The sequence below is a fragment of the Ctenopharyngodon idella genome, chromosome 11 (genome assembly GCF_019924925.1).
Source record: "Ctenopharyngodon idella isolate HZGC_01 chromosome 11, HZGC01, whole genome shotgun sequence".
Taxonomy (NCBI): Eukaryota; Metazoa; Chordata; class Actinopteri; order Cypriniformes; family Xenocyprididae; genus Ctenopharyngodon; species Ctenopharyngodon idella.
This window is the reverse complement of record NC_067230.1, coordinates 16,481,680-16,506,354: the sequence shown is the minus strand read 5'-3', so window position 1 is coordinate 16,506,354 and position 24,675 is coordinate 16,481,680. Positions and strand designations below refer to the sequence as shown.

Genomic DNA, 24,675 nt, shown 5'->3' with positions numbered 1-24,675 from the left:
CAGCAGGGGTCAGTGTGAGCTAAAGAGACTCTTCCCACTCAAATGAATCACCCATGTTGTCATGCAACATTAATACAAAAATCATCATAACACTAAATCCCATCGAGATCGATTTATGAGGTCAGGGATTATAATGACCCAGTCGTCGCATGTGTCCTGTTCGCCAGCGTCTCATATTGTGATGCTGGCTAGTCACAGTCAGGAGAGCTTTCCTGATTAATCGTATTATGCGCAAGGAGTCACATATTTGCAATTAGGGGTTCTTGAGGAGGGGATACGCATGCTGTACGCTGGTGGAGCTAATAACCCAGAGAGCAGCTCTTTGACGTCTGTAGCTGCGTCATTAGTCCCTGTGTGTGTGTGTGTGTGTGTGTGTGTGTGTGTGTGTGTGTGTGGTTTATTGAATGCGGGGGGCTCTAAGCTTCGGCACACAGGCATGGGGTCCTGCTGTGCCACTTTATGAATTATACCGAGCCTGTAAGATTGGAAGTTTCAACAATATAAACAACTACATGTAATATGTATCATAAATACAAGTGCACACAAGCACAGCCAAATATGTTGGTGTTTTTCCATGGTGTCCATGGTGGAAAAAAAAAAAAAAAAAATGGTGTGGAACTTTGAAACTATTTTTTCAAAGAAACAGCAAGTAACACATTGAATTAAACATGAGATTTTGAATTAGTGAGACTAAAATATAATCTTCTTGTAAAATATATTCCAAATAATCTTTGTTTTATTTGACACATGCACACCATGTGAAAAACAGGATCATTTGGACTGCTAAAAACTATTTTCTCTAAAGTATTTTTGCCTTGTTTTCCAATACAAAGAAGTGATTATGAATCAGACTTCAGTGAATTCAGTGTAGAATTCAGTACAAATATCTAAACATTCTTAAATCAAGACACATTTACTGGAGAAGCAAAATGACATTAAGTCTTTATATTAAGTCTTGTTATCTGAAAAAAATGATATTTGATATTTGTTCTTATTTTAAACAAAAACTAGTTCTACAGGAATTTAAAGGAACAGCTCAGTCAAACTCAAACTCATGCTGTTCCAGATCCGTGAGAGAGATGGTAGAAATAGTCATGTATAATATAAAATAGTCATGTTTCTGCTGTAAAAAACCTTGACGGACATTATAATTAGAACTCAGGGAGGAAAAATAATAAAGTACAGGACATGACCCTTTTAATACTCTTCATGAAAAGTGTCATCATACTGTATCTTCCTGCCAGCGTCAATCCGTTCAGACAATGAAAATGAGGCCATTTGGAGTCGCAGGTCAAAAGGAGTATGAACAGAGCAGATTTAAATACTTGCTCTTCATCCTCAACACTTTCCAAGCACAATTCCACCATCCCTCCTTTTCCTCATTCTCTCTGACTCCAGAGACTCATAAAGCTGGTGAACGTCCCCAAGCGTGCAATGATAAGAGTCAAAGACAAACAAGGCCAGCGCTGCAGCCCTTCAGCATGAGCCACCAAACACTTTCATGAAGGATTAGCCCACGGATTTGCTCCTGTCAATGTCCTGTTTCCTTCTTCAATGGCTATCCAGTGACACAAGAGACATTAGAGAGGGAAACAACATTCCCCTTTGGTGCTGTATCAGGGGAACCGCTCCAGACTCGACCCACGTTTTCATCGACTTTAGAGCCAAACGATGGTGTGACATTTTCTACACAACCTGCCCACAAATAATCATGCTGCACCGCAGTCTTTGTTAACTAGTCTCATGAATTTGGTAACATTCAAAGTACAATTTCACTTTTTTAATTTTCTACATTAATTGTCTTTAAATTTATATAAAATCTTATATTGTATTTGTTAAAATTGTATTGTTACAGGTAAAAGTAGACTACTTTCACTAAAAGGTCCAACATATTAGGAATACCTTTAGCTGTGTTGCTGTGTGTCATGAGTAAGTAATTAAGTAAGCTAAATACTCGAATGGCAGTGTCTTGCTTATAATACACCCAACCAACGCATCTGTACCCCCACACGTTTTTTGACATGACGCACCACAGCTGTTTGAGTCTGTCTACACTGGACACATCAAAGTAAACATTATAAACTGGTACACGTGTCTTTCTAAACGGGTGCATGATGATGCTGTATGGCACTGAAGTGTCCACTGTAGTGAGCTGCAAAGCATTGCCCGGTTCACTTCGACGGGGCAGGGTTAGGGTAACCCATGTGACACATCAGTCATGGTCCCACACCAGCTGAACACCCTCTGGCTCCACCTGATACAGTAGCCACGCCCCAAACCCTCCACCTGCTACAGTAGCCACACCCCAAACCCTCCACCTGCTACAGTAGCCACACCCCAAACCCTCCACCTGCTACAGTAGCCACACCCCAAACCCTCCACCCGCTACAGTAGCCACGCCCCAAACCCTCCACCTGCTACAGTAGCCACACCCCAAACCCTCATCTTGCTACAGTAGCCACGCCCCAACCCTTCACCTGATACAGTAGCCACACCCCAAACTCTCCGCCTGATACAGTAGCCACACCCCAAACCCTCATCCTGCTACAGTAGCCACACCCCAAACCCTCCACCTGCTACAGTAGCCACACCCCAAACCCTCCACCCGCTACAGTAGCCACGCCCCAAACCCTCCACCTGCTACAGTAGCCACACCCCAAACCCTCATCTTGCTACAGTAGCCACGCCCCAACCCTTCACCTGATACAGTAGCCACACCCCAAACTCTCCGCCTGATACAGTAGCCACACCCCAAACCCTCATCCTGCTACAGTAGCCACACCCCAAACCCTCCACCCGCTACAGTAGCCACGCCCCAAACCCTCATCCTGCTACAGTAGCCACACCCCAAACCCTCATCCTGCTACAGTAGCCACACCCCAAACCCTCATCTTGCTACAGGAGCCACGCCCCAAACTCGCCACCTGATACAGTAGCCACACCCCAAACTCTCATCCTGCTACAGTAGCCACACCCCAAACTCTCCACCTGATACAGTAGCCACACCCCAAACTCTCCACCTGATACAGTAGCCACACCCCAAACTCGCCACCTGATACAGTAGCCACACCCCAAACTCTCATCCTGCTACAGTAGCCACACCCCAAACTCTCCACCTGATACAGTAGCCACGCCCCAAACCCTCCACCTGCTACAGTAGCCACACCCCAAACTCTCCACCTGATACAGTAGCCACACCCCAAACTCTCCACCTGATACAGTAGCCACGCCCCAAACCCTCCACCTGCTACAGTACTCTCTCTATAGGCTGAGCTGGAAAGTGATTGATGGATCTAAGCAGATGCTCTCAGTGTTTAGATGGTGTCTGGGAGGCTCAATGTTTACACTTATGGGGGAGATAAACCAGTGGCATACTAATAGTAGTCAATGAACAATAAACTGGGTTAAGAGGATGTATTTAAACATAAGGCATACTTCACCTTTGATCAGACCTCCCAGCACTGATTGAAAAAACAAGCCATCTTTTCTATAATCATATTTAGCTTTTGTTTCGTCTTTTGCAAGCTCCTGATTATTATCTTATTTATTTGAGATAACAAGGCTGCTAGTTCTTGTCCTCATAATAGCTTTTGTTAACGATCACAATCCTGGTGAGGACTTTATCCCAGCCTCAGGTTGTGATGTTAACAGTTCCTGGATGGAGATCAGCAGGTTTTAGGGACTGGCATGAAGTTGATTTTTCCAGCTTTTTCTGCCGTGGAAATGTGCAGAACGGTTCCACATTGGGCAGTGGCCTTCCTGGCGGTGGAGAAGGCGCTTGAAGGTCACGGGAGTACAGTGTGTGTTTGAGGATATGTGACTTGAGGAAATGAGCTGACTGTGGATCCGTTCACTTCAGGCAAATCATCAGGGCTTTGACAAATGGTGTTGACAGATAAAAAGAGACGAGATCTCTGCAACTGTTTGCTCTTCACAGATTATGTGACGCCACCTGCTGCACGTCTGAATGTCACATGCCTGCTATAAACTACTGAGCATCTTTTTGCAGATATTTCCTGTAATGTTTCAGATGTTCAGTGTTTCATATTGTGACTTTAGAAATACGAAAATAAAGAGGATGAACACACTACAACCATGACAAGCAGCAGGGCATTTTGTTGATTGTCTTTGTTGTTCCACAGTGAAATATCATTGGTCCAAAATCCACATAATTGTATATTAAAGTGCCACTATTATGTTATTATTATACAGAGCTGGAATTCAGATATGCTAATGGGAATTTGGTTTCTGACACACAACAGACTGGGCCATCTGACCAATCAGAGCAGAGCAGGTTCTCTGGAAGGAGGGGTTTTAGACGAACTGAATCCTTTATCGAACCTTTCAAACACCATGAGAAAAGAGCTGATTTTTAAGAGTTTTAAAATTAAAGCGTTTTTTGACTTTGGATACATGCAAATCTCTTGTAGGAGACCTTCGAAACTAAATTAGAAACCTTTAAAATAGCATAACGGGGCACTTTAATTATCAAATACATTCTGACTGGCTGTTACGCTGTGCAGCATATTGGTTGTTTGTTTTAGTGTGGACAAATTATTTGTCAATCGACTACAATTTTTAATCCAGTTAACTAATTGCCATTAATTGCACATATTGATATTAGCTGAGAAGATCTCCAAATGCAGATCATTCAAAGACATTAACATTACTGTGGCAGAGAAGTAAATCATTGAAGAGACAAAAAGTGTCTTTAGATCCTAGTGAAGAGAGCAGAATAGACCAGCATGAATTTCAATGCCAGTTCATCTCATGCTGAGGATGATATATCCCCACAATGCAACAAAGCACAACATGTTCACTATCAGCAATGCTGGTCTGTTCAGCAGGGTAATTATATCATAATAAAGTTCATTATTATAATAACAAACAAATATATATATCAGATGCTGGACAGGAGCTCATAACTGACCTGATGGGGGACGAGACCTAGTGAGGTTGGAGGTTCATTCATCCGGTCATCACTGCTGCTGGCCACAGCGTAACCTCTGACAGAAAAAAAAAATTATGATTAGTTACTGTGTGTGTGTGTGTGTGTGTGTGTGTCAGAAATAGTCAAAAGTGTCAGAAATAGTCAAAGATGAACAGTATTTTGCCAACTGAAAGCTGTGTTTGTTGTATTACTAATACTGTGTGTTAAATTTAAGAAAGGCTTCAATACATCAAATGCAAACTCTATTTCAAACCAAAGAAGCTGACATGTTAGGATGTCTAATAGCGCCCCAGAGCCACAGGGGCCAAATGTGTCGGTTACGTATACAACCTTGTTTCCCTGAGTTCCCTGAGGGAATGAGATGCCGTCAGTAGCTGATGCACACCCTCCAGGTGGGGCGACTGTCTGAAGCCTGTACAGAATCATGCTAATTCATTGGCTGATGGCGTTAACACCGCCTACTTAGGCATCCTGTCACCAGTGCCTCAAAAGAATGTGCTCGTGCCATCAATCCTCAGATTTCTCCACGAAGAAAGCTTGCAGCAGGACTGAGGAGTATGGCAAGCAAGCAGCATCTTGTTCCCTACTCAGGGAACCAAGGTTACATACGTAACCAAGACGTTCCCTTTCATGAGTCCATTCAACACTGCGCCAGTAGCTGACACTATGGGAACAGTGTACCACAGCACCATACTACAAAGCCTGTGAAAAGCAGATTGCACAGACCAACCCTCTAAAAGACACACTGAAGCTCGAGTCACCATTGGCTAGGTTTTAAATCTGATAAAAGTGTGAGGAGAGGCCCAGGCTGCCGGCACACAAATAACCTCCAAAAACCCTCTTCTTACCAAAATTTGGGAAGAAGCAACACCTAGTAAAGTGTGCACGAATGTCCAGAGTAGGGCTGCCACCTAGTAGTTGAAGAGAAGAGGCTTAGTCGACCAAAATTGTATTTGTTGGTTAGACGCAGAAAAAAAAAAAAAAACTCCACGGAGAAGTCACACAGTCCGTGAGGGACAGATTGTTAACGGCGGGTCCTTGTGGTAATTATATGTCGGGAAGAAAAACCAAGCGTTCACCTATCATCCATCGACCTCAAATATAGCTTATCAATTGAAACATCTAAGTAACTTGGCAGCTCACTCTAACGTTAACATAGATAAATGTGCGCTATTATTAGGCGGATATCCAAGTATTTGTTCGGAGTGTGGAAGTATTAGTTCACTTAATGCAAGACATGGAGGCGCTGGCGCGATCACTTGCATTTTTTTCCTGATAACAGTAGAAACAACTTAAAATACTTTTGGTCATACAGATAAGAGTAATACATCATTCCAAACTGTACTTTTATGTGTAAACTCACAATAACAAAAAAAACATTGTAAAAATGTTTGTAAAATAAAGAAAACAAACAGAATGCGCTTTCTGCCGTCTCGGTCTATGTGAACTAGAGCGTGTCACAAAAATGAACCGAAATTCAGCGTATACTTGCCTCACAGACATGAGAAATATATCTATAGAAAGCTTGAAATGTCTACTTTTAAACGAACCAATTCAAATGTTCTACTCTCTGATTATGTAATCCGCATTTCTCTCTATAAGCGTGTTCACTATACTGCGAAGACGGCGAGTCAGCATTGTCAACTTCATCTTTGCAGCCGACACTGACTCTAGTTTATTAATAAATAATTAAAATGTCTCCTTGCTATTTTTTTCCTGACACATTCATAATCATTATGTTTGCTGGTGCTTTGTGGAAAGCTTTACGCATGCACTTGAGTGTGGAATAGGCTATATATTACACCTATTAAAGCAGGGGTGTTAAACTCATTTTAGGTTGAGGGCCGGATAGGAAGAAATGTAACCATGTGCGGGCCGAATTACCTTTTTTTAAAACTTAGCGCGCTGACAGTTACATTTAATATTAACCCAACAAACTACAAACTAATTAGCAAGAAAACTAGAAAAACACACTGCTCTTTAAAAACAGCATTTGTTTCTACAGCGAAAAGACTTATTTACTTTATTTACTTTTTATTTAATATTACTTTTATTTTATATTTTTTTATTAGTGATGCACCGATCATGGCCAAGTCCAATTTTTTTACAAGCAAATTTGCCGATTCTGTAGCATGAGCCGTTTTTTTTTATTTAAATTTGATTATATAATTTCAATATTTACAGCAAAAACAGCATGGTCTGACTATAGTTTTGTGAAATTATGCTACATAAGACACCTGCACAAAACAAAAATTGCGGATGGACTGAATGGAAATGCAAATTCACTCTCTGTCAGTAGGTGGCGCTTAAGGAACAGCAGCGATATAGTGTTTCGTTGATTACCGCTGTACACTAAGCAGCGCTGCGCTTGAAAACACAACTTTATACGGAGATAAAGAGGAAAAGAAAATGCCTTCGAAACTTTTCTGTCAGTTCACTTCAGAGGTACATTTATATAAACCTCAATATTTATATTTTTCTTCCTATATTTCGTGAACAGTGAGCTTGTGCACAGTACAGTATTTTCCTCTGCTGGCGCATCTATGTTCTCCTCTTTGCGTCCGTATTCAGCGTTTGCGTGTTTTAACGTCACCTTTACGTAATATTTCCACACAAATGACAGTCTGGGAAATGATTGCAAAGCAGTTTGCTTTTAAGTCCAGAATAGAGATTGGCCAAAATAAAACTAAAAACGTTGGGATTTATGGCTGGTTCCATACATCTCTATTTTTTTTTTATTATTGTTCAATTCATTCCCCGGGCCGGATTGGACACCTTTGGGCCGTATGTTTGACACCCCTATATTAAAGGCTCATTATGGTTTAGTAATCCCCCCAGTTTATATTTAAGTAATTAAATTAATTTAAACATGCTATTAGTCGACAAATAGCTTAAATGAACGACTACTAGTCAACTAAAAAAACTCTTATTCGGGGGCAGCCCTAGTCCAGAGGCGAAGGTAATCCACACATCTCATAAGCCCTAGAGGTAGAATCCTGCTCCTGGAGGGTCACTGTCCTGCAGAGTTCAGCTCCAACCCCAACTAAACAAACCCTGACCAGCTAATTAAAGTCTTAGTAGGCATGCTAGAAACTTCCAGGCAGTTGTGTTGAGGCAAATTGGAGCTTTTACTGCATATAATAATTCATACTCAGAAAGTAGAACTGAAATGACATTCATTACAAGATGATTAGTTAAACAATGTCAAAAGCCATGTATTTCGTCATTGAGGATTTCTTAAAAATACTGTGCAATACTGTGCAAAATCTCGTCACACCCCTACCCAGGCCTGAGGTCGACTCTGACCAGAACTTGTCAAGGATTTTACAAATTTGGGATGGTCAGTGGAGCTAGGAACACAACATGCACTCTGTCTTCCCACACTCCCAAAAGAACCGTGGAAAGCAGGCATATCAGCAGGAAGGCATATAAACTGGCCCTCGGCCACTGCTGTACCAGAGCGTCTACTAAAAAAAAAAAAAAAAAAAAAAAAATGGGATAGGAAAAAGTATTTCATAATCCCAAAAATTATTAATCAAAGAAATATTCTCTGACTTTACAGTGGTTTCTGAAGTCGAAGTGTTCTCCTGTAACAGTTTGACAGCTGAAAGCCCCCTGCAGAAGTGGACCTCTTATCATACAAGGGTGCCATCCTCTGTCGCACCATATCTGAAGGCTTTTATCCAGGCATAGAAAAGCTCCGTCAGCTCTATAACAGCTTAATGCATCTGAAGAGAGACTGTCAGTAGGATGCCAGCACTATCTAGGGCACTGAGAGGAATGGCCCCTGCTTCCTTGAATAGTAAACATCAATGAAAGCTTTCTACACCCTCTCATCCATCTGGAAATACATAAAAAGCAACATACAGGCTTTCTGCACTTCAGATATGACATTACAGTGTAATTGCTATTAGTGCTGTTCCTTTTCAGCGTGACTTAAACTCAGGGTTGGAAATGAAGCTAAGATGGAACTAAGATGGTATGAACCTATTAAAGGTGAAGTGTGACATGTCTGCCTCACTAATGTCAACAAATTAGAAGGGTGCTTTGATCAAATGGATGGCAGTTCTGTTTTTTATTATTATGTATTTCACAGGAAAGCTATATTTTTAAGCTCTAAGCAAGTTTTGAATGTTCCCCACATCTGCCTTTGTTCGGTCAAACAGAGAGCTGCGCCACAAACTCACAATGGTGGTTGAGTGCTGCTGATCGATCAATCAGATCGATGTTATGAAAGCACCCTAGGGTCACAGTGTTACACTTTTCAAAAGAAACAAACACAATAGTTGTCTCTGCATTTTAATATGGGATTGAAGTGAGTATTAAAACAGAAAAAAACATTACACTTTTTAGCTTTAAGGATGCCAACAGGTGAAGGATCCAAATTTGCAAGCTTCATAAATTTCCAGTTTGATACCACAGACTATTTGTCTAGTTGTGTCTCAAATCATGTATACACTGAACTCCCTGAAACGCCTCCATCTTGAGTTTTCTTCACAATATTCCTCATTTAAATAATTCATACGCAGAATAAAGGGGCGGGGCCTGGTTGAGTTAGTTAGTAGTGTGTTGAAACTGGCGGTTAAGGTAAGGGGCGGGACATTTCCCAAACACCAATCACAACACACTGCTCCAGCCGACCAATCAGAGCACATTGTGCTTTTCAGAAGGAGGGGCTTCATAGAGACAGGAACTAAACAGAGCGTTACTGACAGACTGGGAAGAGAGGAGCTGAACAATGGAGAATATGAGGACAATAATCAACCTGTTCTAGTAGAGCCCAAAAACAACATCAAGACTTTGAAAAACTGCATAATGTGGCCTCTTTATTCACAATAAGTGCATCATGCAGGTGTATTTCTTGATGGAATTGCAGTGTGAATCACATTTGTTATGCTACAAAAGTGGCTAGCTGTTAAGTTCATTCATTTTAAAACTGCTTCAGTCATACATTCTTTATCAATTTTCTACAATGCATGAATACTCTGGCATACCATATGGACAGAAGCAAATCATGATGTACAGTAGCTGAAGTGTTATGTTTTTTAAATGTGAAGTTGAACACGTACCCCTCAGGGTGCTGGAGTACAGACACCATCAGCTCCACAGCCAGGGCTCCAGCGATCATGGCCAGACCAGGACGGCTCACTGTGCACTGCTGGTCCAGAGTCCTGTCTCTGGTGGACTAACAGGTGGATAAGAGTTTACTAGCAGGTTTGAGTAACAGCTGAAACCATAAATCATGGAAACCAAACATATTCATTATTCAGTTCGTAAAAATGTTTTATTTTGGCTAAGTGATGGATAAACTCAGTAGGAGATTATTTTCAATCATGTTATGATCTCCATTGAATTCAAGGCACTTTAGCATAAGATTGATTGGTTTCAGCTACACATTTGATATTATAATATAATACGTGTCCTGAGGAAAACTTAATTTAACTACAGCTATGAAAGTGCTTGATTAAAACTCACATCTCCAGGGGCGACCACATCATTACAGAAGTAGCAGCCAAGACGGTGTCCCGGTATGTTGGAGAATAAAGACGCTCCTGAGAAGGAATATAAGTCATGCTTAAAACATCTCAGAATACAGCATCTCAAACTCTGCAGAATCTCTATGCAGGTTCACACATCTTTTGACCTATGAATGCTGTGAACCAATCCTGTGAATTAATAGATTTGGATATATTGAAGTGGATCATGTGTATCATATTGCACTTATTAGTGTCCAAAAGCAAAAAAAACGTGAACTTTTCTCATTAGATTACAGTTCTGCATTTGAATTATATTTTATTTACAGAAGAATTGCTCATTTCCAATCAACATTACAGGATTGGATCTGTTAGCTGAACGCAGATATTGCAGGCCTTCATTTCAAGACACAATCCAAGAAAAGTGTTTTACCATGACGGTTGTCATAGAGGTCGCTTTATTTGCACATCTAATGAATAAAACACTTTAGATACATTCAGGGCTCGACATTAACAACTCGCCAAATTCAGGTGTATTTCAGCAGTGGCGTTTAACACAGTCACTCCTACTAGACACTTTGGCAGGTTGAATTTCATATATAATATAAACACTTTTCAATAGTAATGTTTTGAAAATGCATCTGAAATAATGAACTAAGTGCAATGTAGTTTTGTCCCAAATATCGATTTTTCGATACATATCGATATTGAAATATCCGAAACGCTTCCAATACTCATTATCCACAGAATAATACATGATTCCAGCTGCTCTTTCTCTTATTTGAGAAAGAAACGCGTGTGTAACAGTATAATGGGTTCGTGTGTCAGGTCTTAAAGTGACAGCAGCCTAATAAACCTGCTGCCAAATTATGAGATAATATTAAAAATATCTAGTTTTTCCCCATGGTATTAGAGGTGTTTTGACAATTCAAAAGCCACCGTACAAGCGAACGCCAAAATCCAGAATGGCGTCTGACAAGTTGATCCACTTCGTCTCACAGCACAAAGCACTGAATGACAAACAAAGTGTGGAATACAAAGAGACGGAATATTACGACAGCTGATTGCGGAACAGCTTGGAAAACAGGATGGTAGGTACCGATTTCAAAACAAAGGGTGTACGAAAGATTATGGGCCAATGATGTGACGGGTCATTTTTTTGCCTTAAAAATAATAAAAAACAAAGATATGACATCCAAAGTATGTAAGGTAGTACAACTAGATCTCTTTTAATGAATCAAAAAGGTTTTAATTATATTTTGCTACATGCAAAGATTTTGAAGTGTCAAAAGGTCATTCGGTTTAACCGTCCAAAGGCCAATACAGCCATTTCATTTGAGATTAAAATATCTTAAAATGTAATAAATGTATATATTTTTTTATTCTGGCATGATTTTATAACATCATATATCAACATAGTGCAAAATGGTATTAAAATTATGTGTCGTTGCTTTGTTATGAGAAAGAATGTCCGGAAAAATGAATTTCATTGATGTCATTCTGAGTAATTTTGGACCGTTTTGGATCAAGTCATGCGGTCAATATCATGTGACAGGATGTGACATCATTCAGACACCTGCAAAGGACCACATGGTCATGAAGCAAAGTAACAAACTCTCTTTTAACTATTTGAAAAATTCATACGCATGAATACGCATGTCCCGAAACATCAAGTCATTCGGTACAACCGCTATAAAACATGTAAAATGTTGTAATATTTTAAAAACTTGTACTAAATATAAAATGTTTAATTGTCCTTTTGCTAGCTAGCTAGATATCAGCCTGTTAGCATTGTTAGAAAATATCGTCATTCGGTAAAACCAAAAGTGTCATTCGGTAAAACCGAAATTTTGGTTAAACCGAATGACCTTTGATCTTGTAAAAAAAATTACAAAAGCAGTGTTAATTGATTATAAAAACCACATAATCTCATTGTTAACACTTAATAAAACTTTTTCTTTTAATAAAACTTAAAAAAAATAAAAAATTGTAATTGATTAATTAATACGTACCAGACTCAGTGTGCAAGGTTTCTGTGCGTGATGAATTTTTAGGATGATGAATACGAAAAAACTCAATTTCAGACTCAGTGTGCAAGGACCTTTACAGTGTAATTACATATTTAAGTATTAAGAAATATTAATCAACAGTGTGTACTATAGGGTTAGGAATAGGGTTTGGTTAGTTATATGTAATTATGCATAATTTACTGTCATTACTACAGTAAGTACATGTAACAGATGTGACTAAAAAATAACTTTATATTAAGTTCACATGCCTTTTTTTTAACATAAGCCTGCTACAAAACTGAGTTTTTCTACTTTTACACATATAAGTGTGTTTGATGAAATCACTCAGAATACAGTTCTTGGCATGAACATACTCCATCAAACATACTAAACATTTTGCAGATTTCTTTTGAGTAGGTATTGCATAAAAAAAGCTGATTGCAGACTCCAGACAATGTAATAAATGCACCTAATTAGTTGCCTGCAGTACCTAATTGTACCGAACTATTAATAAAATGGCTGTAAAATGAATATGTTAATAATTATGTTATATAAAAGCATGAAAAAGAGCAAGTAATCATGACCCATAAGTAATTAGGGATTTTCCATCAAAACCATAGATATGTTCAGGCCAATTCACGCTTGAAGTACCACCTTCATGATTTTTCATGAGTCACACCTGCTCCAACAGGCATCGCGCCTCACGCTTACTGACAGCGGCAGCCCAGAATGAGTCACGAGCCGTTCGCACAGATGTGCTCTTGTGCTCACAGCTCGATGGAGTGAAAAAGAACAGAACAGAAAGCAGGGGTCTTGAATTTCCAAGTTGTAGCTTGACACAGTCTCAAAAACACGGCGAGACGCCGAAAAGCAATAAGATGCAACATAAGGGCCAAATCTGTCCACCTCTTCTGCAATTCCCAGATATTACCAGGTTTTTCATGACCACGTGCCTCCTGTATCTCTATTTTAACTATGACGACTTTTGACATTTTGCATTTGAGGTTTACTGTAGACCAGTGTTATTATCATTTACTGAAACTAAAACTAACAAAAACATTTCTGTTGATTGAAATAAAGCTGAAATAAAATAAAACATGCATATTAGTTGAAATCATGTACTAAACGAAAATTAGAAATGTTGCCTTGGCAATAAACTCAGCTGAAATGAGTTTAAGCTGAAGAAAACGCTGCTGTAGACCTCTGCTTTGTGTGCACGAGTCGCTTTTACAACACGCTTGATCTAAACAGCGATGAAAGCAGAACGCACCTGGTGTGATGGTGGCTGCCGGTGTGGAGGAAGACGAGGAGTTGGAGGAAGCAGACATGGGGCTGGACTCCTCAGACTGTGACTCTTTGGGTTTCTTAAGGCCGTGCCTCATTACCACAAACGTGTCGAATCCCAGAGCAGCGTTAACTATCAACTGCAGAGAGACAGATATATTGAACTCTTGGATGTGATTAAAGTAAACCTAAAGATTTCAAGAAAATAGGCAAAACAATTCTAAAACTTAGACTTTAGTTTGGATTTGCTCTCAGATTTTTGGACCTAGCAGCTATAATATTATTTTTACTAATAAAAGAAAACTATTAATTATAATTAAAAGACATATTCCTACACTAATGTTCAAAAGTTTGGGGTTTGCAAGATTTTTTTAATGTTTTTGAAAAAAGTCTCTTATGCATTTATTTGATCAAAATGTGAATATATAGTAAAGTGTAATTTATTCCTGTGATCAAAGCTGAATTTTCAGCATCATTACTCCAGTCTTCAGTGTCACATGATCCTTCAGAAATCATTCTAATATGATGATTTGATGCTCAAGAAACATTTATGATTATTATCAATGTTGAAAACAGTTGATCCATTATTTTTCAGGATTTTTTGAAGAATAGAAAGAACATTGTGTTTATTTGAAATAAAAATCTTGTAGAACATCATAAATGTCTTTTTACTGTCACTTTTGAACAATTTATTGCTTCCATGCTAAATAAAAGTATTCATTTCTTTCAAAACAAATATGAATTATTTTTATTTGTCATGCAGATGACTCTGAGGGGTTAACTAAACCAGGTTTGCGACAAGTTAACGCGTGGCATCTTTAGACCCATACATTCATAATAATTAATCAGCATATTAAGAGCATTTCATAATAAACAATGTTATAATTTGGAAAATTTTTTAGAGATGTCAAGGGAAGACAAAAAAACTTTGAAATTACTAGTTAACTTTGTTTTGTACTTTTGATGAGAGTTTTGATTATTATTATTTAAGCTGTTTGTTTTTAGTAGTTTATTACTTTGAGCAAAATATAAAAATAGTCCATACTTTTCTCCTGCATGTTTTCTCAGTCACAAGGCCTTATGTGCCATACATGTACTGTATGTCTAAATGTAAATGTAAATAAATAAATAAAAGCCTGATAAAACATCTGATATAACCTGTATTTACTTTTTTTTTGGCATAGGCATAATAGGCACTGCTTTGGCTCTAAGGGCCCAAGATTCTCATGTTTGATGACTATTTTGAGTGTTTAGGATTTTTTTTTTTTTTTTTTTTTACAAAGTATTACGGCAGCCCTGATGGAAATGTATAACTGTTCCAGAAAAGTATTGTCTGGACCTCCGCTGGGAATGAAATATGGAGACCGGACCTCTTGGAACTTTAATTGAATACCCCTGGACTATATATTTTAAATCAAGTGAATCTGTATTGTCAGAACGGTTATATTTTGCACTGAAACATTTGCATGTATCAACCAGTACGCATTCATACTGTATGCAATATTGCAATATTTGTCCACAATTGGTACTGCAATTGTTGCAGTGCATTTTCTGTACATAGGTCTTTACAATGTAATCATATAAATGCTATAATATTACTTATTAATGCTCAAAACTTTACTTATGCTATTGCTAGTGTAATCTATTATAATTAACATAGATATGTGCATTATGCCTATTGTAGGGTGAAGTGTTGCAAATATAGAAGCATCCTCTTTGAGGTTAAGTGTCCTTAAATCAGATATAAAGAACAAACCCTGTGCAGCACGTACCAACAACTGTGACAATAACATACTATATAAAAAGGCAGGCAGGCATGGAGAAAATAAATAAATAAATAAAAGATGAAAGACGGGGGGGAGGAAGCTACCTTTCTCTGGCTAGCAGCGATGACTGTCGGAAGCCAGCGGCTCTCACGAGTGTCCATCAACAGGAAGACCACATCGTGTTCAGAGATAAGCCTCTCCAGCTGTTCCACATCCTGCCGAGCTTGAGCCATTGTCAACTCGGAAAAGTTCACCGGATGGCCAGGCATTGGGATGCTCATGTTGTAGCCCTCCGCATTCTGAATGGGACGAATAATATATTCACAACAGGTGACATGCAAAATGTTCAGTCATTTAAAAGCTAAAACATTATGTGTAAAAATGATTTTGAACACCAAATCCTGCAAGAGATTTTTTGCACCCACTATCAATAAAATTGTTAACAAGAGACATTTTGGTACATCCATTCTAAAGTATTTACGAAGCAAATAGTCAGGCTGTTTACAAAGTTCTGTAGTTCAGAGGGACTGAAAATAAACACAATCATCTGCATAGCTCTGGAAGTGTATCCCATGCTTCCTGATTACATTACCTAAAGCATAGACAATGTAAACAGCAGAGGTCCTAAAACCGAGCCCAGTGGGACTCCACAAAAACCTACATTTTCCTCAAAACAAACCAACAAAAAAACTATACATAAACCAGGATTTAAGTTATTCTACTAACAGTTCCTGAACAATCTAACCAGCTTTGACAGTTCAAGTAAATGAATGAGAATAATATCCTGCATTATATCAAATCTATACGCATTGTTTATCCGCACACAAAGTCAGTCTCTGATCGTTCACATTTCAAACAAATGCTGTTTCTGTACCATGTTTAGAATGAAAATTTGAGTTTCTTGTGTAGATTATTATCAACCAGATATTCATTTAATTTGGCAAAGACAGCCTAAAATTACTTACACCATACTAGAGATGAAAAAAGGAAAAACTTTTAAAAGTCTATATGTACTACATATTCAATTTAAACTCTATAAATGTTGTTTTTAAGAGTTTAAGGATTTAAATGAGAGTTTGAGAGTGACTTCTTGAGCCACTGCCTGCTCAGGACAGTCACAACACATTGACATTTACAGCTTTACTCCGATTCAATCAAAAGGATTTTCATACATTATCAGAAACTGAATTCGACCTGATATAGTGAGAGTAAAGCTTTAATATTTTTTCCTACTGTAAATCTAACAAAACGATCATAAAGCTTTCAGACAAGCATCAAAGCTAAGAAAGTATAGCAATGTCAACACGACCACAAATCCAGCATCAGTTCAGCGTGTGTGTCAACATTTGCTGTAGCGGAAGACATGACTTCAGTTTTGCGAGGTGAGCAGTGAATCAGACATCATCTCATCCCACTGTCAGAGTGAAAGAGAGAGCGTACGGCGCGTGTGGGTGAGAGAGTCGTAATTACTGCGTGGATATCCGGTTCATCTAATTGGCCCTACACACGCAGGGGTTCTGTGAAGGTAAAATGTGTGGCGTAATTAGCAGAACGGGGAGCAGATCGATACAGGATGAGCAGATGAATTAATGATGACCACAGAGTAAACACAGCAGACGGCTAATTTCATCACGGCGGACAGACGGGCAGCTGCCAACACTGACATGATAGAAAAGCAAAGATTATTTAGGCAGGTGTACTGAAACATCCCTTAATAAGGGCCCGTCCGTACACACACACACGCACACATACACACACACACGCACACACGCACACAGCTCAACTGATCAGATGGTGCGTGTCTTACATAAGGATATCACTCTCGCTCTTGTTTTAGCACCTCGTTCTGTGCACTCGGGAAAAATAACATTTGGAGCAAAAGAAGAAACTGGCATGAAAGACACTTTTATAATGAGGCCCTTCTGAGGTGTGATCAGATAATAACTTGACCAACAAGAGTGTAACGTGATGGAGATTTCTGCATCCATTTCATCATTTTGACAGAAACTAAAGCTACAGTGACCATACAGTGACCCATCAACTTGATGTAGAAATGAAGGTGAAAACATTGACGTTTACAATTAAATCAGTAAGGTAACAACAACAAAGCATTTCATTATATAGTTATTAGCCATTTAATTACCACTATTCAGCCATTGTGCAGGGTTAGGCTGCTATTAATTCATGAAAAACACATTTCTATGAAAAACCACAACCACACACACACACATTTTCCTTCTGCTCTAACACTGTACTACTCTGATGGAAATTTGGAGTGAAATTTATTTAATCTGGTCAATCACAACACACATCACAGCTACAGTATCTCTATTTACTTTTGTGTATGAAATTTCTAGTCCGCATTAGTGTCTCCAAAGCCACGCCTCCTCCACAACACATGAACGCACACAGCCAGAGCGTCACGAGAAACTGCGTTAAATTACCTCATGTCTCAAAGCAAAAAACATTACAATAATAATTAACGTAAACCACTTACAGAGCTCCTTGCACCACCTGACTGCTGCAGATTAATTTTGCCGTTGATAGTGTTGACATAGAAACGCATAAATCCGAGTCTGAGGACATGAACAGCTCCGGGTAGAATGTCACGGTTTGCGGTCTCTAAATTACGGTTACAACATGGCACGAACGCAGCATAAGCTCGTTGTTTTGATTCAGGAGTAACTGTAAAAGGCGGCTGCTGTTTGTTTGTGGCACTCAGTGACTGGAACGCGCCGATGACGTGTGATGTCTGAGCGAGCAGATGCGTGGAGGTATGGAAATACATATGTTGACAGGCAGTTAGGACGTTGTATCATTGCATTCAGTCCTGAGACTTTCACAGACGATATATTTACATGTTTTAATACTTAGGCCACTTCTATTATTGATTGTTATCAGGATGTTTTTATCCCACTTTAGAATTAAATGAAACTGTGAAACAGTGAACTGTTGCTTGGCTATCATCTTCATTTTGGAGGTTCATTAGTCAACAAATCCTTGATAAACGATGCACATGTTTGCAGGAGGTTCAGCTTTAATTGAGTGGAATGCTAATTAATAGCCACCACACTCAAGTGATTTCACATTCATTTTGTTTCAGACGTGATTAAAAGTGATGATGTTTTCCAAAAGACTCATTCATGCAGATTTGCAGACCAGCAACAAACATCACAGGTGGCCACTGATCAGCCAATCACAGCAACATGGAGTCACCGCATCCTCTCATATGACTTGCTCATATCACCTGCAGCTGTTCAACGCAACACTTCAGGATTGAAATCTTCTGCTTTTGTTTATGCATTTACAAAACTGGGTCTCTTCCTGTTCAGCATATATACGCATTAATAAATTTCATAATGTTGTCTTATTTGGTACATGGTAGTAATAAAGAGGCCATATTATGCCCTTTAGTCTTGATGTCTAGAACAGGTTTTCCTGCTTGAATGTTGATTATTTTCCTCATATTCTCCATTGTTCAGCTCCTCTCTTCCCAGTCTGTCAGTAACGCTCTGTTTAGTTCCTGTCTCTATGAAGACCCTCCTTCTGAAAAGCACAATGTGCTCTGATTGGTCAGCTGGAGCGGTGTGTTGTGATTGGTGTTTGGGAAATGTCCCGCCCCTTACCATAACCGCCAGTTTCAACACACTACTAACTAACTAGCTTTTTAATTCTCAAACAGCAACATTACACACTAAAGACAGATAAACACTGAAAAAAAGCAGGTCCTCTTTAACGCATTTTGATTGTGAGGACATTTTCGTTACTTTTATTCAATACAAATCTTTGTACAAAGTTGTTTCATTCACTTTCTTCTTGGTTGTGAATGGCCAAACTTGGTTTTCTGGAATGACATTAGTTGAAGCTGCCCGGCATGATGAATCATGGGAAGTGAAGCGGATATGATATCAGAGAGGATTCACAGGCCTCATGGATGTAAAGACCTGCCAACAGCATTCCCACACAGACTCATAAATATGAAGCCCAGCTAAAGTCTGAGTCACATGAGTCTGATGCTACAGCTTAGCATAAAACACAAGGACAACATGTACTGAAACTGATTTTGTTGCTTAGCAATGGGAACATATCTGAGAAAAAGTCTCTCTATATGAACAAATTGATGAGATGGCTAGTTTAGAATAGTAAGAATTAGGGATGGTCAACTAGTTGACTAGTCATCCACCAATTAACTAGTAAATTGTAGGGGTGGGAATTACCAGAGATCCCACGACATGATATTGCATGATACCACTTCAGCTGTGTTTGCTTATGCTGAATCAGATTCACAGTTGGCAACTTTTTGTTAAAGAGCTATAATCCATGAACTAAGCCAACCAGCTACAAGGTGAAGTCATAACATCCGATTTAAAGCAATCGATTAACAGGCTTGTTGCTCATAGCATGGCTGTCTTTAAAGGATTGTAAGGTATCGTTAAAAATGTATTTCCCTATGGAGAAAATGAATGGAGTTTTCACTTCCAGGACCCGACTGTTGTGCTCTATTACAGTAGTCAAATAAAAATATTTGCACATTTCAATGTTTGCACAATTAATTCAATGTATTTGTTTTACAATTTTAATCAGTTTTACAAAGAACAACACTACTAAAACCCTAAAGAACAAGTCGATTTTGAAAATATGTAATTTTGCAAGGACAGTGGAGAAAAATCGAGACTACACGTGGTTTGTTGAGCACACTTCCTCATTTAACCTTCTACTGCAGATGAAGTTCCTTGTTTGTTTGCTTGTTTAACTCTATTTATCCAGGCAAACTTAAATCAAATTTGTGATAAAAAAAAATCTCAATAAAAACTTGCTTTCTTCTAATTCAACTGCAGTGAAAACATAAAAAGCTAATTTGCATGTGAATGAAGCCATAAGTGCCGGCCCTCGTCGTCTGATTGTCAGGATCATGTTCCGCTTTGGTTTAGTTTTATGTGTTCACAGTTCCTGTGTTTAGTTCCTGTTTGTCTTCATTGACCTAGTTGGATCTCATCTGTTCCCACTGCAACCTACTGTCGTAATTTCATGATGGAAATTCCCAGCTTACAAGTTGTAATTATGAGTTCTACGAGGACATGAACACTTTTTACAGTTACGGTAATTACGACATGACGTGAATGCATATGTACCCTGTTTTTGTCGGTTCTCGCTGATGTATGTGTGGTTTGCGATCTTCTGTGTTTCTACTGAATCTCCAGCGATCTCTGTAAATTTAGTTTATTTAAATAAATACTATTTTGTTTTATATTCCTCCTTTATGCATGTTGTCTACCACACCTCACACTGGTGTGCTCAGTGATGCATCAGAAGATCACTGAGCAGATGAATATAAATGAGGCCACATTTCATATAAACATGGGTTATACTGTACATAGTGGGATTAAATGCAACGAGACTCCTTAAAGATAATGAACATCAGTCATTTGGACAGGTCAAAAACATTGTTTGGCTTTTCATTTCATTTATCTGCAGAGCAGCCAATATTATAATGAATAATTCAGACTTCATTGTTCTAGATAATTGCATGTTGAAATTGAGTCCTACCGATTAATCCAGGGGTCTCAAACTAACGACCCGCAGCATTGGTTCATTCAGCCTGTCAGGTGTGAATAGTTTATTCAGGCATCATTAGTCCAATAAAAACACAGAGCAGTCTGATCCAACAGTACATTGAATCATAGTTCAAATGGATGATTGTAAAACATTTTTATTTGTTACTATTCAATAGTTTTTTTTTATTTTTTTTATGTTAAACAAAAAATTTCTCCCACAATTCTGAATTGACAATTAAACAAAATAACGGAATTTACTAGAGGTTCTGACAAAATGTTAATTGCTTCAGTCTATTTAATTTTTTTTTTTTTTTTTCATCTGTTTGAATGAATGATTCAATGACTCACTCATAAAGACTTCACTTGTTTCATTACTGGATGAATCAGAGTTTTTGAACAAATCTCTTGAATGAATGATTCAATGACTCACATATAAAGACTTGACTTGTTTCATTACTAGATGAATCAGAGTTTTTGAACAAATCTCTTGAATGAATGATTCAATGACTCACTCATAAAGACTTCACTTGTTTCATTACTGGATGAATCAGAGTTTTTGAACAAATCTCTTGAATGAATGATTCAATGACTCACATATAAAGACTTCACTTGTTTCATTACTGGATGAATTGCATTTTTGAACGAATCTCTTGAATGAATGAATGCATTTTTTAATAGTCACTTGTCGCCACTTCAATCTTTATTTGAAGCCTCCAGTTCCGTTCAAAAGGTGATTTACTCTATTTTGATCGCTACCGTAGACATCAGTGTTTATATCCAAACTATAAACTTTTATCTCAGTACTTCTGTGATAATCTGAATTACTATAAGACAGAAATAATGATACTGTGTGACTGTTTATGAAGCTGTTTCATATCTATACATGACAACTGCAGCGCCAACACAGATCTGAATGTTTGCTGCGTTTATACTTGTCAAAGGTTTAACAGGCGAATCATTGTTATTTGGAATAATATCTTGTGGGTGTTTGAATAAAGACCACAATCTTTTAACGATTAATCGTGCAGCTCTAATATCAGTGCTTCTCAGGCATTTGAGTTTGAGACCCCTGGTCCATTTCCATTTTCCACTCTTTTATTTATTGTTGAAAGATTTCAAAGTCCTCACCACACCAGGAAAGATCTTCTTTAGTCTTTCCACCGCGGCGAGAGCTTTCGCCTTCCCTCCGCTCAGACAGTCTTCAAACTCATAGAGCGGCTGTCGCACCGGGTTCGAGTAGGAGATCTTTGCGTTGTCCACAAAAGTGATGTGCCTCACACCCCAGCCCTTAAACAAACAGAGCAGAAAACATGTAGCCAGAACTTCACTAAACACTTGTGCAGTTTGCAGTATTTCAGTATTTCATTAGGGCTGGACATTGACACAAATTAAACGATTCGATTCAACTTTGATTCACAAGCTTATGATTCTATTCCGATCTTGATTCGATATCGTTTCATTTAGATATATAACAGGTACAGTACATGTAAATTTTTCTCTCTATCAACTATACATACATCAGTCGCTACATTACTATATTATATCAGGTTAAAATGAACAACTGATTTGTATACATTTTATTTGCACAATTTTATTATAATAATGGCGAAATTAGGTTTCTACTGCAATTATTTTTTTTAAAAAAATATAATAATCTAAATGGTGGCTATCATAAACACTTGTTTTAATTATAGATTTATTCAATTAAATATTAAAGAACAGGTTCAGTAAAAATATACTGAACATGTAATATAGTGCATAAATTTAAATGTTCCTCTATAGAGCTATTTTTCTAACTATCAAGTTTATGAACACTGAATGGCTTTCCTGAGGTAAATGTGACGTTACTGGATCATATTGTTCACAAGCTGACTGTTTTATTGAAGTCTTTCCTGTGGTTGAAACACTGATTGCTGGATTACATGAGATGTGATTCATTTCAGTCAGTTGTTCTGTATCTTTCAACATTCCTTCTGATGTTCATTCATGTTTATTTGGTGCTGTAACTAGTAGTAAAGAGATGATCATCGGTTCATAAGCCGCTACATCGATCTGACAAAAAAAACACATTTATTGCTTGAATTTCATGATAAATTTGACATACTTTGAAAGCTGAGACTTTGTTTCATATAAAAAAAAGTAGAGGGAGGCGCACTACAAATAATGTTTAGTGAAGTTTTGTTCGTTCATAAACAACAAAGGACAGACTAAAAGATCAATTCTTGGGATTTAAGAATCAGTATCAGTTCATCAAATTGAGAAATGACTAAAAACATAACATAATTATCATTCTTTTCAGCACAACCACACCTCCTTTATAGACTTTTTGTGCTTTATTGGCAAAGGTTTGCACTATTTGCCAGCTAAATGGAATTTTATTTAAAAGTGATGTTTGTGTACATTTTCAAATGTACAAGACAGCAGCGATTCATCAAATGATGCTTAATTCAAGATCATATTCATAGCCAGGCATTTATCCAGGTGCCAGTTTGTGGTAGTCTGCTGAACTGGCCTTCAAAATGGGGAATTATGCCGTGCAAACTGCTTGGAGCACAGATGGATCTAGTAAACCGGGTGCTAAAACAGCAAATTGCAAACATTTTCACGCTCAAGTTCACTATGAAATCAAAATTGACAATTCTTGTTTTATTATGGAATATTGCAGTGTTTATTCTAAATGATTTATCGGTGCACATCATTATTGTTTTTAATTCATGTTCCTGGTAATCTTGAATCAGAATATCTTCTCCTCCCTTTTGCAGCATCTCTTCTCTGATGAGGGCGGGGCAACCTGTCACTCACATGATATCCACAAATAGCAAACAACAACCATCCAATCAACTCCCCACAGACAAAATCAAGCCCAGCCCTACATTTGTTTCACTCCGTTTCACTTGGATATATGTCACAATAGTGAAGAAAAGACTAGAGCATCTTCCCTTTCACGCAGACTTTAAAAGAATAAAACTCAGACCTCAATAAGTGAAACAAAAATTGCACTAATTTTGGTCCATTTCAGTCGTGAACTGGTGTCATGCCACTTTTGCTTCAAACTGTTCAAATCTGTACCACTAGATTTTGAATCAATTATGTTCCTCCTATTTACTGCTATTTTTATCACTAGTGTTATTATGAGTAATAATAATGATAATACTGCTGCTAATAAATTGAATATTAGAATATTATTTTACAGCAGTATCAATATATTTCAGTTGTAATTCTTCACTTTGATGTGACTTTGAAAGGCAATTAGGTTAAACCCTCAAGTTTTCATTGCAATAGTCAAAAATGAAATGCAAAAAAAAAAAAAAAAAAAAAAAAAAAAAAACACTTTGCATTCACAAGGCACGCTATAATATAAGTGAACCACTATAAAAGGGTCTGGGTTCATTTGGAGCGTTCACATATAAGCCACAATTACTAAGAACCGTTTTTGGAACCAAGTGTGCAAACTCTCTTAAAGTTGCAATTAACTGGCATGAAGACGTTTTCATTTTCATACTGTCAACATGTTTATCTTATCGCGTGACACCACCATCATTTTGAAATGGCAGCATCTGTGTCTTACTGACTATAATTACAGTCCTAAGCTTAGGACTATTTCAAAAACCATTAAGAAGCAATTATGGCGAAAGC

General features: G+C 38.1%; 1 protein-coding gene across 1 annotated transcript in view; it reads right to left on the bottom strand.

The window, feature by feature from the left end:
• Positions 1 to 24,675, bottom strand: part of atg7 (ATG7 autophagy related 7 homolog (S. cerevisiae)) — a 75,394-nt gene that overhangs the window by 37,322 nt on the left and 13,397 nt on the right. The window contains 6 exon segments of the mRNA XM_051913332.1: positions 4,931 to 5,006; positions 10,021 to 10,136; positions 10,427 to 10,503; positions 13,705 to 13,858; positions 15,589 to 15,783; positions 22,168 to 22,326. Coding sequence (XP_051769292.1) covers positions 4,931 to 5,006; positions 10,021 to 10,136; positions 10,427 to 10,503; positions 13,705 to 13,858; positions 15,589 to 15,783; positions 22,168 to 22,326 — 777 coding nt within the window.